The 13920-nt window shown below is 42.0% G+C and overlaps 1 protein-coding gene across 7 annotated transcripts in view; it reads left to right on the top strand.

The window, feature by feature from the left end:
- LOC132381536 (THAP domain-containing protein 5-like) overlaps positions 1-13920 on the top strand; it is a 38530-nt gene that overhangs the window by 2419 nt on the left and 22191 nt on the right. For 6 of the 7 annotated variants that reach the window (XR_009508068.1, XR_009508069.1, XM_059951027.1 and 3 more), the window contains exon 2: positions 8803-8995. The exons of the other annotated variant lie outside the window; for it this stretch is intronic. Coding sequence is in view for 4 of the 6 variants with exons in the window: in XM_059951027.1 (XP_059807010.1) it covers positions 8803-8995 (193 nt within the window). In the remaining 2 variants the exon portion in view is untranslated. The remainder of the gene's footprint in view (positions 1-8802; positions 8996-13920) is intronic. 7 annotated transcript variants of the gene reach the window in all.

The following is a 13920-nucleotide window of genomic DNA, read 5'->3' as shown; positions in this document are numbered from 1 at the left end:
AGCTTGTAGACAGTGCGAGAGGGAGGATGGGCAGGTGCCAGAGAAGGGACGCACTCAGACCGAAGGTTTGAGTGTATCTATTTTAACACAAGGAGTGTTGTGAACAAAGCGGATGAGCTTAGAGTGTGGATCAGTACTTGGAGCTATGATGTAGTGGCCATTCCAGATACTTGGATGGCTCAGGGACAGGAGTGGTTACTTCAAGTGCCAGGTTTTAGATGTTTCAGAAAGGACAGGGAGGCAGGCAAAAGAGTTGGGGGCGTGGCACAGTTGATCAGAGATAGTGTCACGGCTGCAGAAAAGGTGGACGCCATGGAGGGATTGTCTACGGAGTCTCTGGGTGGAGGAAGGGGTCATTCATTTAACTGGGTGTTTTTTTTTTAATATAGGCCGCCCAATAGTAACAGGGATATCGAGGAGCAGATAGGGAAACAGATCCTGGAAGGGTGTAATAATAACAGAGTTGTTGTGATAGGAGATTTTAATTTCCCAAATATCGATTGGCATCTCCCCAGAGCGAGGGGTTTAGATGGGGTGGAGTTTGTTAGTGTTCACGAAGGCTTCTTGACACAATATGTAGATAAGCCTACAAGAAGAGAGGCTGTACTTGATTTGGTATTGGGAAATGAACCTGGTCAGGTGTCAGATCTCTCAGTGGGAGAGCATTTTGGAGATAGTGATCATAATTCTGTCTCCTTTACAATAGCATTGGAGAGAGTTGGCAACAGACAAGTTAGAAAAACGTTTAATTGGAGTAAGGGGAATTATGAGGCTATCAGGCAGGAAATTGGAGGCTTAAATTTGAAACAGATGTTCTCGGGGAAAAGTACGGAAGAAATGTGGCAAATATTCAGGGGATGTTTGTGTGGAGTTTTGTATAGATCAGTTCCAGTGAGACAGAGAAGTTATGGTAGGGTCCAGGAATCGTGGTGTACAAAGGCTGTAATAAATCTAGTCAAGAAGAAAAGATTACAAAAGGTTCAGAGAGCTTGGTAATGTTTGAGTTCTAGAAGGTTATGAGGCTAACAGGAAGGAGCTTAAGGAAATTAGGAGAGCCAGAAGGGGCCATGAGAAGGTCTTGGCGGGCAGGATTAAGGAAAACCCCAAGGCATTCTACAAGTATGTGAAGAGCAAGAGGATAAGACATGAAAGAATAGGACCTATCAAGTATGACAGTGAGAAAGTGATAATGGAACCGGAGGAAATAGCAGAGGTACTTAATGAATACTTCAGTATTCACTACGGAAAAGGAACTTGGTGATTGTAGTGTTGACTTGCAGCAGACTGAAAAGCTTGAGCATGTAGATATTAAGAAAGAGGATGTGCTAGAGCTTTTGGAAAGCATCAAGTTGGATAAGTTGCTGGGACCAGATAAGTTGCAGTACCCCAGGCTACTGAGGCTCTGATGATGATCTTTGCATCATCAATGGGGACAGGAGAAGTTCCAGAGGATTGGAAGGTTGTGGATGTTGTCCTTTATTCAAGAAAGAGAGTGGAGATAGCCCAGGAAACTATAGACCAGAGAGTCTTACCTTAGTGGTTGCTAAGTTGCTGGTGAAGATCCTGAGAGGTAGGATTTATGAACATTTGGAGAGGTATAATAGTCAGCATAGCTTTGTCAAGGGCAGGTCGTGCCTTCTGAGCCTGATTGAATTTTTTGAGGATGCAACTAAACACATTGATGAAGGTGGAGCAGTAGATGTAGCATATATGGATTTCAGAAAGGCATTTGATCAAGTACCCCATGCAAGGCTTATTGAGAATGTAAGGAGGCATGGGATCCAAGGGGACATTGCTTCGTGGATTGAGAACTGGCTTGCCCACAGTAGGTCATGGTTGCAGATGGGTCATATTCTGCATGGAGGTTCAGTCACCAGTGGAGTGCCTCAGGGATCTGTACTGAGACCCGTACTCTTTGAGATTTTTGTAAATCACCTGGATGAGGAAGTGGAGGGATGGGTTAGTAAGTTTGCTGATGACAAAGGTTGGAGGTGTTGTGGATAGTGTGGAGGGCTGTCAGAGGTTACAACGGGACATTGATAGGATGCAAAACTGGGCTGAGAAGTGGCAGATGAAGTTCAACCCATATAAGTGTGAAGAGTTTCATTTATGATGGCAGAATATAGCATGAATGGTAAGACTCTTGGCAGTGTGGAGGATCAGAGGAATCTTGGGGTCCAAGTCCATAGGATGCTCAAAGCAGCTGCGCAGGTTGACTGTGGTTAAGAAGGCCTTCAATTGTGGAACTGAATTTAAGAGTCCAGAGGTAATGTTGCAGCTGTATAGGACCCTGGTCAGACCCCATTGGAGTACTGTGCTCAGTTCTGGTCACGTCACTACACGAAGGATGTAGAAGCTATAGAAAGGGTACAAAGGAGATTTACAGGGATGTTGCCTGGATTGGAAGCATGCCTTATGACAATAGGTTGAGTGACCTCAGCCTTTTCTCCTTGGAGCGGCAGAGGATGAGAGGTGACCTGATCGAGGTGTATAAGATGATGAGAGACATTGATCGCATGGATAGTCAGAGGCTTTTTCCCAGGGCTGAAATGGTTGCCACAAGAGGACACAGGTTTAAGGTGCTGGGGTGTAGGTACAAGGGAGATGTCAAGGCTAAGTTTTTTTTTAACTCGGGGGGTGGTGAGTGTGAGGAATGGGCTGCTGGCAACGGTGGTGGAGGCAGATAAGATAGGGTCTTTTAAGAGACTTTTGGATAGGTACATGGAGCTTAGAAAAATAGAGGACTATGGGTAAGCCTAGTAATTTCTAAGGTCAGGACATGTTCGGCACAACTTTGTGGGCTGAAGTGTCTGTATTGTGCTGTAGGTTTTCTATGTTTCTAAGAAGCTGTGGACTTGCAGCCCAAGAACTCTCCATCCATCATTGCACCTAAGGTCCCTGCCCGTTCACTCTGTACGTTCTAATAGAATTTGATCTTCCAAGATGCATTATCTTGCATTTCTCCACAAAGCTCTGCAGCTGATTTATGTTCCTTCCAATGTTTAGTCAGCCCTCTTCACTGTCTGAGTCCACCAGCTGCGTGTGTTGTGTGCAAAGGTTAATAATCATACTGCCTACAGTACTATTGGCTTGAATGTGACTGTATATATTAGAACAACAGGAGTCCCAGCAGTAATCCCTGCAGTCCTCTACTTATTACAGATTTCCAGGCAAAAGATATGATCTTGCATTACTACCCTTTTCCTCCTATCACCAGGCTAATTTTTGATCCAGTTTACCAGCGTGCTCTGTTTCCTTTGGACCTTAACTTTGTGGACCAACCCTACTAAAGTCCATGTAAACCAGCTCTACTGTTCTGCCCTCATCAAACTTCCCTCGTCATTTGGATTTGTGAGACGTGATCTCCCATGCCCAAAACCATGCTGACTTCCAACGGGATCCCACTACCAAGTACATCTTTTCCTGCCCCCCCCCCCCCCAGCTTTCCACAGGGATCGCTCCCTTCATGACTCCCTTGTCCACTTGTCCCACTTTCCACCGATCTCCCTCCTGGCACTTATCCTTTTAAGTGGAACAAGTGCTACACCTGTCCTTGCGCTTCCTCCCTCACCACCAATCAGGGCCCCAGACAGTCCTTCCAGGTGAGACGACACTTCACCTGTGAGTCAGTTGGTGTGGTATTTTGCGTCCGTTGCTCCCGGTGTGGCCTTTCGTATATTGGTGAGACCCGAGGCAGACTGGGAGACCATTTTGCTGAACACTTTTGCTCAGTCCGCCATAGAAAGCAGGATCCCAGTGGCCACACATTTTAATTCCACGTCCTATTCCCATTCTGATATGTCTATCCATGGCCTCTACTGTCAAGATGAAGCCACACTCAGGTTGGAGGAACAACACCTTGTATACCGGCTGGGTAGCCTCCAACTTGCTGCATGAACATTGACTTCTCTAACTTCCGTTAGTGCCCCTCCTCCCCTTCTTACCCCATCCCTGACAATATTTAGTTTGTTTTTTTCTCTCTCTCTGCCCATCACTCTGCCTGTTCTCCATCTCCCTCTGGTGCTTCCCCCTCCCCCTTTCTTTCTCCCGAGGCCTCCCATCCCACGATCCTTTCCCTTCTCCAGCGCTGTATCACTTTCGCCAATCACCTTTCCAGTTCTTAGCTTCATCCCACCCCCTCCGATCTTCTCCTATCATTTCGCATTTTCCCCTCCCCCCCCCCCCCCCCCCCCACTACTTTCAAATCTCTTAGTATCTTTCCTTTCAGTTAGTCCTGATGAAGGGTCTCGGCCCGAAACATTGACAGTGCTTCTCCTTATAGATGCTGCTTGGCCTGTTGTGTTCCACCAGTACTTTGTGTGTGTCATCCATGCTGACTTCTAATCACTCCCTGCCTTTCCAAATCAACACAAATCTTGTACCTTGGTATCTTTTCCAATAACTGACGTAGTTTGCAGGCTCATCCCTTTTCAAACAAAGGAACAATATTCACTATTGACTGATCTTCTGGTACACCACTGGTGGCTAATGAAGATGCAAAACTCTCCATTAGGGCCACCAGCAATCTCCTCCCTTCATTTTATTAGCATCATGAAACCAGATGAATATAGTCATCTTAATGTCAGTTAGTTCAAAGCTTAATTTTCTGTACTGAGGTCACTCATTTGCTGTGGTTCTGGGCAATAATACAGATTTTTAAATACCAACGGTTCTGGACCCTCTGCAATGCCAGCACATCTCCTCTTAGACGAAGAGCCCGAAACTGTTTGCGGTACTCAAGGTGAGGCCTCACCTGTGCCTTCTAAAGTCTCAGCATCATCTCCCTGCTCTTGTATTCTAGAGCTCTTGAAATGAGTGTTACCATTGCATTTGCCTTCCTCACCACTGACTCGGTCTGCAAGTTGACCTTTAGGTTGTTCTGTACAAGGGCTCCCAAGTCCCACTGCATCTCAGATTTTTGGATTTTCTCCCCATTTAGAAAATAGTCTGCACATTTATTTCTACTACCAAAGTGCATGACCATGCATTTCCCAACATTGTATTTCATTTGCCAGTCTCTTGCCCATTCTCCTAATCCAAGTCCTTCTGTAGCCTACCTGTTTCCTGAACACTTCTGCCCCTCCATCAATCATTGATATACAGCATAAAAAGAATTGGTTCCAACACCAACCCCTCTGGAACACCGCTGGTCACTGGCAGCCAACCAGAAAAGGATCCTTTTATTCTCACTCGCTGCCTCCTACCAATCAGCTAATGCTTGACCCATGCTAGTAACTCTCATGCAATACCATGGGCTCTCAACTTGGTAAGCAGCCTTGTCAAAGGCCTTCTGAAAGTCCAAATATGCAACATCCACTGCATCCAACGTACCTATGTAGCTTGTAATCTCCTCAAAGAATTCCAATAGGTTCATCTGCAGGATTTTCCCTTGAGGAAACCATGTTGACTTTGTCTTATCTTGTTCTGTGTCACAAAGTACTGCTTAACCTCATCCTTAACAATTGACTGTCATCTTCTCAACCATTGTGGTGAGGCTAACTGGTCTATAATTTCCTGTTTGCTGCTTTCCCCCTTTCTTAAAGAGTGGAGAGATGTTTGCAGTTTCTCAGTCCTCTGGCACCATGTCAGAGTCCAATAATTTTTTAAAACATTGTTCCTAATGCCTCCACAATCTCTACCTCTTTCAGAACCCTAGGGTGCAGTTCATCTGGTGCAGGTGACTTGTGTACCTTTAGGTCTTTGAGCCTTTTGAGCACCTTCTCCCTTGTGATAGTAACTGCATTCACTTACTTTCTTCACACTCTTCAACATCTGGCAACTGCTAGTGTCTTCCTCCATGAAGAATAATGTAAAATACTCATTTAGTTCATCTGCCATCTCCTTGGCCCCATTATTATTCTCTGGCTTCATTTTTTAGTGGTCCTATATCCACTCTTTTTTTAAACAACTATTTTACTGTCCACTTTGATATTGTTTCCTAGCTTGCTTTCATATTTGAAGCAAGTCATTAAATTAAGTTGTTTGATGTGGAAGTGTGTTCATCTGGACAGAGATGGTGGTGAATGGGGACAGCCTGGGCTTTTGCTCACTGAAGAAGTGAAGGGCCAAAGACTACCCTGGTTGTGATGAGAGATCGAAAATCTATGTTGATAAGTAGTTGGTTGGAGAGAGGGAAATGATGAGGGCAAGTGAGTTATCACAGAAATAGATAAGATAAAGAAACTAGGCAGGGGGAGAAAGAACTTTCTAGGTGACAAGGAGATTGATGAAAGGAGATTCTTCAATTCATGAAATCATCATTGTAAATCAGAAACAGGTTTATTATCACTGGCATGTGTCATTAAATTTGTTAACTTAGCAGCAGTTCAATGCAATACATAATGTGGAAGAAAATAAACAATAAAATAATAAATCAATTACAGTATACGTATTGAATAGATTAAAATTGTGCAAAAAGTAGAAATAATATATATTAAAAAAGTGAGGGTTCAATGTCCAATGTCAATGTCCATTTAGGAATCAGATGGCAGAGGGGAAGAAGCTGTTCCTGAATCGCTGAGTGTGTGCCTTCAGGCTTCTGTACCTCCTAACTGATGGTAACAGTGAGAAAAGAGAAGGGCATGTCCTGGGTGCTGGCGGTCCTTAATAATGGATGCTGACTTTCTGAGACACCGCTCCTTGAAGATATCCTGGGTACTTTGTAGGCTAGTACTCAAGATGGAGCCGACTAAATTTACAACCCTCTGCAGCTTCTTTCGGTCCTGTGCAGTAGTCTCTCTCCCCTCTCCCCATACCAGATAATGATGCTGCCTGTCAGAACGCTCTCCACAATACATCTATAGAAATTTGAGTGTATATGTTGACATACCAAATCTCTTCAGACTCCAAATGAAGTACTGCCACTGTCTTGCCTTCTGCATAACTGCATCGATATGTTGGGACCAGGTTAGATCCTCAGAGATCTTGACACCCAGGAACTTGAAACTGCTCACTCTCTCTACTTCTGATCCCTCTGAGGATTGGTATGCATTCGTCTTACCCTTCCCGAAGTCCACAATCAGCTCTTTTGCCTTACTGACGTTGAGTGCCAGGTTGTTGCTGTGACACCACTCCACTAGTTGGTATATCTTGCTCCTGTACGCGCTCTCATTTCCATCTGAGGTTCTACTGACAATGGTTGTATTGTCAGCAAATTTATAGATGGCAGCTATGCCTAGCCACAGAGTCATGTGTATATAGAGAGTAGAGCATTTGACTAAGCACACACCCCTGAAGTGTGCCAGTGTTGATCGTCAGTGTGAAGGTACCAATCCGCACAGGTTGTAGTCTTCCGGTTAGAAAGTCGAGGATCCAGTTGCAGAGAGGGTACAGAGGCCCAGGTTCTGCAACTTCTCAATGAGGATTGTGGCCATGATGATATTAAATGCTATGTATATGTATACTTGAGAAAGTTAGGGGTGTGACGCATTGCTGATATTCCGCTAGTATCAGTACAAAAGATTAAATTCCTAACCAGTTTCTGGTGAAATATGAAGAAAATGTGTAGTGAATCTCTTAAGTATTTAGACCAGGGTACATTTCATGATGTTTACTGTAGTTGCTCAAATCACTTCTGTCCTTTTTTTCTCCCAAGTTCTCTTAGTAAAGTTACTTCAAGACCAGTGCCAGTGCTAGACTGTCAACTGTGTGGCAGTAACCACAAACCTGAGACATTGCACTCTCCAGTTGCAGAGGGAGGTACAGAGGCCTAGGTTCTGCAACTTCTCAATCAGGATTGTGGAAGTGATGAATTAAATGCCAAGCTATAGTAGATGAACAGCATCCTGACATAGGTGTTTGTGTTGTCCAGGTGGTCTAAAGCCATGTGAAGAGCCATTGAGATTACATCTGCCATTGACCTATTGTGGCGATAGGCAAATTGCAATGGGTCCAGGTCCTTGCTGAGACAAGAGTTCAGTCTAGTCATGACCAGCCTCAAAGAATTTAATCACTGTAAAAGTGAGTGCTACCGGGAGATAGTCATTAAGTCAGCTCTTAGGGACTGGACACTTTCGAATCCTTCTCTAAATCTTTGCATTTTTAAGCAGTGCCCATAATTGGATAAGATTCAACAGATGGAGCCAAACTAATAATTGATTATTTGCATAACTTGTTTCTGCATTCTTATAACTTTTAATGCAATAAAGGTTTCTATAACCTTTAATGTATTGTTAGTATGTCCCACCACTTTCATAATCCCAGTAAAAATTTATTTTTCATTTGGACTCACACTTATGACATTTGCTGCATTAGATTTCATTTTTTTTTGTCTGCAGTCCTGTTGCTTATAATTTGCATAGTTGATGCTTGATTGGAGATCTTTCACTTGCATGCCAATGTTCTAATAAAATAATAACATCTGATTAAATTATAATTTCATCTCATGTTCCTGATATTGCATATTTATTATTATTTCTTTGTTTTTGTATTTTCACTTTGTTGTATTTTGCATTCTTTGAATGACCAGTTGGTGTGGTCTTTCTTTGATTCTATTATGGTTATCATCCTATTATGGATTTATTGAGTTTGTCCACAAGAAGATGAATCTCAGGGTTGTGTAGGGTGACATACGTACTTTGATAAAAAAATTTACTTTGAACTTTTTGAACATTAGAGTGGGATTGAATCATAGAGAAATCCTTACAGTAAATGTATAAATGAAGTCTTAAGAGTGAGTGCAGAAGAGCGAATGAAAATGTTTCTTTAACGATAAAAGATTTGAATAAACTATTGCTTACACTGGCAGGAAGAGTCCTATTTTTTTTTGACTCTCACAGAAGCAACATTTTTGTTTTGATTGAGGTTTCCATCGAATGACAAAGAAAGACTCGCGCAGTGGCTTTCAAATATGAGAAGGGAGAAATGGGTTCCATCGCAGTACCAGTACATCTGCAGTGAACATTTTACTACTGAAAACTTTGAATGGAGGTGGGGAACACGATACTTGAAGGCAGATGCTGTACCTACAATTTTTTCTTTTCCGGAGCAGCCTACGGTATGTTTGCTGGCAATTTGCTGCTTACTCCAAAAGCTGGAATACTGCTGCAAATGGATCTGATTAGCTTCGTATGTAGTGCATGGTGTAATTGAACACTAGTGCATCAAAGGAGAAGGTACACGTTAAAGCTTTAGTGTCTTCTGACCTCATTATCTAAGTGAATTTGTTACTGCAGAGTGATTCCTAAGTGGGTTAAGGCCTAGGTTAATAAACCTGAAAATGTGAATTCAAATCCCACCATACATTGACAGTTTGAAGTCTTTTGTTTATTAAGCTGGAAATAAAAGGCAACTTCCTGCCAGCCTGACTGTTTTTATAATCTCAGCTATATTGCCCTACCTGCTTTGTATTAGACCCAGTTGTTCATAGTTCAGTGCATCATGGGGTGCCTCTGATCTAAGAACTGACATCTCCATTGATCGCCAAATCCAGAGAATTAATTTTATGGCCTTTTTTAAAAAAAAATCAGGTATAGCCACTAAATAAACCAGTCTGAAATGTGTACAAGAATTTATAACCTGAGACATTATATCAAGAAACATTACTTTTTTGAGATTATTTTAGCCTTTTGTATAAAGGATATTTGTTGGAGAATCAGTGAACTTTGATAATCAGATGGATTCCAAAAAAACAAGCTGAAAAACAGCCAGGTTAAGCTATTTTGATGTAACAAGAGTCTGCAGCAAAGTGTGATTATCATATTTCTGAGGCTAGCCTTACAGATAACTCAAGGTATATTTTTATAAAGTGTGTTTAATCCAGAAAGCACAAGTTCTGAAGTAAGGCAGCTTTGATTTTGAAGAAGAGTGGGAACAATGAAGAACTGAAATTTTGTGCACATAATATGGTATCCTCAAGAGTTGAGATTAATCAAACTCCTTTCTTGTTGGACCCCTGAATCGAATGTTGAGGGATTGTTCATCATATTTGTTTGAGCTCCATGAAATATCTGGGCCAAAGTGGACAGTTCAGAGTCAGTAGAGTATAAATTTTGGTTGGTCTGTTGAAACTTTGTAATGCTACAGAAGAATATTAGCTTGTATTGCAGACAGATTTGCCCATAATCAGTGAAGGAAGAACAGAGGTGAGGAGCAGTTCAAAAAGACTTCTTGAAAAGAGCTTATGAAAATGAATCATTGATAAGAACTAAATTTGATTTTAGATCAGTATTTCGCACAAGAAGACAGGCATATAAACAAGTGAAAAGAACAAATTCAGAAATAGAAGAAAGAAACAGAACTGTTACCTCAAATAATCAAGGGAAATGGAAGTTTAAAAAAAAAAGAGAATTTATCAAGAATTCAAATATGAAAACAGGTTGAGATTGAGGTAGGTGTGTTGAATGGTTTCTCAATTAATTCTGCAGGTTGTCTTATGGTCTATGCACAGATCTGACTTAATATCTTGCTCAATTGTACATTCTATTTCAATTTACACTTTTGATGACTGGAGAACAGCTGAGAGACGCAAAGCCTTTTTGTTTCTTGTACGTTCAGGCAAATACAATCTGGGTTTATATCTGTTAACAGCCAGCTTATCAGTCTTATTCACAGCTCTTTTACTGAAGAACAGGCTACATGTAATTTGGAGAGACTGACTCCACTCCTGAATCACATGTGAATACAAGGTAACATTGAGAAACTAAAACTATGTAGGTCAGTAAAATTTGGATATACAGAGTTATTACGGTCATGGTTAATTTAGACTGCTAGGAAACTAGCATTTTATTTGGCATTTCCCACTGGGTTTAAATACTGACATGCAAGAGCAAAGAGTACAATATTGTAAAGTGTGCTAGTTCATTTGTGTCTTTTGCTTCAAAGTTTAATCATTTATAGTCTTAATAGAATTACATAAGGTTCATTTGATTTGTCATAGTGTAGCTATTAATTTTAAACTGATTATATAAATCCCATTTCAAAACAAAATCTGCAAATTGTAAGATGCCTTTCTATACCATTCCTGACAACACTTTGAAAATAAATACTTTTATTCTCCTAATAACAGAGATGGGAACTGCTAACTGATCTGGGTAATGTTACAGCTCGATAAAACTCTGGTTAGACCACACTTGGAGTTTTGTGCTTGCTCAGTTTCACCTCATAAGAAGGATGAGGAAGCTTTAGAAAGAGGAGATTTGCCAGGATGCTGCCTGGGTTAGAGAGTAGGTCTTATGAGGATAGGTTGAGCGAGCTAAAGCTTTTCTAGGGAGAATGAAAGGTGACTTGATAGAGGTGTACAAGATGATAAGAGGCATAGATTGAGTAGATAGCCAGAAGCCTTTTTCCTGAGGCGGAAAGAGCCAATATCTGAGGGCGTAAATTTAAGGTAATTGGAGGAAAATAGGGGGATGTTGAAGGCAATATTTTACACAGTGGATGGTGTGTGCGATGGGCTACCGGGGTGGTGGTTGAGGCAGATACACAAGGGACATTTAAGAGACTCGTAAATAGGAACATAACTGGTAGAAAAGGGAGCGCTATGTGGGAGGGAAGGGTTAAAATGATCTTAGTGCAAGTTGGCATAATATTGTCACTGAAGGTCTTATACTGTTCTATGAAGGCACCTGCAAATTCTTTGCCTATTGCTGGGTATTTTGTAGATCAAATTAATCAGAGGAACTGAGTTATCTCAAGAAAATTGATGGTGCTGTTGACAGTGAAGACGTTGATATTGATGAGTTGGTAAAATGGACGGAGCAGAGTGATTGTTTAAGGGAATTGGGAGATTCTCAGATTCCTGTAAATAATGAGTTAAGTACCGACTATGTCTGTGACTGCAGTGTTTTTGAATAATGTCTCATAGCTGCTTCTTTGGAGCAAGATAAGGGTTGAAGTTCACACAGATCCATATAAGATGTCTCCTGATTCTTCACTTGTTTTGGTTTCGACAAAAGGTGGTACCTTATGGAAATTAGACAGGACATTCCTTTCTTAATTAAAGTGTCTGGAGTATCTATCCAACTGATTATTCTTTTGTATCAATAGTCCATTGACTTGGCTGGAATGCTTAACAAACTGTTCTTTTGTATCGGTGGCCTTATAACTTCTAATAATTCTGACATCAGGCAGTGAACTTATTGAACCACCAGAGGGATGAGAATGCTTCTCCCCCTGATGTTGGGACCAAGTTCACTCGCTGGCTGAGCTTGAAGAAATAAACAGGTAAAAAGATAAGTAAGGATCTGTTGTGCTGTGGTTGTTTGGTCCTGCATTTTTTAAGTTTACAAGAGGCATCCTGGTAAGTGTAAAATAGTGCAGTAATAAGGGTAGGACAAGCACAGTGAATGGTGGGGCCCCCAAGGGTAAGGAGGGAGAGAGGAAGCTGTACAAGTGCCAAGGATCCCTGAAGATGGTAGCATGGATAGATAGGTGGTAAAGAAGGCATACAAGGATACGTGCCTTGTCTGGATGTGGAATGCAAGAACAGGGAGGTTAAGGAACAACATGTACATTTACGATGATTGCACTGGAGAGATTCACCACAATGTTGATGTTAGGAGGAGAGTCTTTGGAGGGTTCTGTTTTTGTTGGAGTGAAGGAGGTTGAAGTGGGACCAGGCAAAGGTAAATTTTCCTGATAGAAAGGCAACTAAAACTAGAGGGAAACGGATATAGACAAGCTGCTTAAGTAAAAGATTAGGATAAGTCTTTCACCCAGAGAACATTGGAATCTGGCATACGTGGAAAGAGCGAGTACTCATAACATTTAAAACATAGAAAACCTACAGCACAATACAGGCCCTTCGGCCCACAATGCTGTGCTAAACAAGTACTTATTTTACAAATGACCTAGGGCTACCCATAGCGCTCTATTTTTCCAGGCTCCACGTACTTATCATGGAGTCTCTTAAAAACCCTATCGTATCTGCTTCCTCCACCATCGCTGGCAGCCCATTCCATGCGCTCACCATGCTGCATTTTTTTTTAAACTTACCCCTGACATCTCCTCTGCACCTACTTACAAGCACCTTAAAACACTGCCCTCGTGTTAGCCATTTCAGCCCCGGGAAAAAGCCTCTGACTATCCATACAATTAATGCCTGTCATCATCTTATATACCTCGATCAGGTCACCTCTCATCCTCTGCTGCTCCAAGGAGAAAAGGCCAAGTTCACTCAACCTATCTCGTAAAGCATGCTCCCCAGTCCAGGCAACATCCTTGTAAGTCTTCTCTGCACCCTTTCCATGGTTTCCACATCCTTCCTGTAGTGAGACGACCAAAACTGAGCACAGCACTCCAAGTGGGATCTGACCAGGGTCCTATTTAGCTGCAACATTACCTCTCGGCTCTTAGACTCAATCGTACAGTTGATGAAGGCCAATGCACCATATGCCTTCTAAACCACAGAGTCAATCCTGCGCACCAGCTTTGAGTGTCCTATCCACTTGGACCCCAAGATCCCTCTGATCCTCCACACTGCCAAGAGTCTTACCATTAATACTATATTCTGTCATCATATTTGACCTACCAAAGTGAACCACTTCACACTTATCTGGGTTGAACTCCATCTGCCACTTCTCAGCCCAGTTTTGTATCCTATCAATGTCCCACTGTCCACTAACGCCTCCAACCTCTTTGTCATCAGCAAATATACTAACCCATCCCTCCACTTCGTCATCCAGGTCATTTATAAAAATCTCAAAGATTAAGGGTCCCAGAACAGATCTCTGAGGCACACCACTGGTCACCAACCTCCATGCAGAATATGACCCGTCTACAACCACTCTGCCTTCTGTAGGCAAGCCAGTTCTCGATCCACAAAGCAATGTCCCCTTGGATCCCATGCCTCCGTACTTTCTCAATAAGCCTTGCATGGGGTACCTTATCAGATGTTTTGCTGAATTCCATATACACTACATCAACTGCTCTACCTCTTTTAGATTTAAGGAAGATCTAAAAGAGCATCTGAATTGCCAAGGA

This window comes from Hypanus sabinus, chromosome 26 (assembly GCF_030144855.1).
Source record: "Hypanus sabinus isolate sHypSab1 chromosome 26, sHypSab1.hap1, whole genome shotgun sequence".
In the NCBI taxonomy this organism is placed as follows: Eukaryota; Metazoa; Chordata; class Chondrichthyes; order Myliobatiformes; family Dasyatidae; genus Hypanus; species Hypanus sabinus.
Note: the sequence above shows the minus strand (reverse complement) of the source record. Positions and strands in the feature narration are given on the sequence as shown.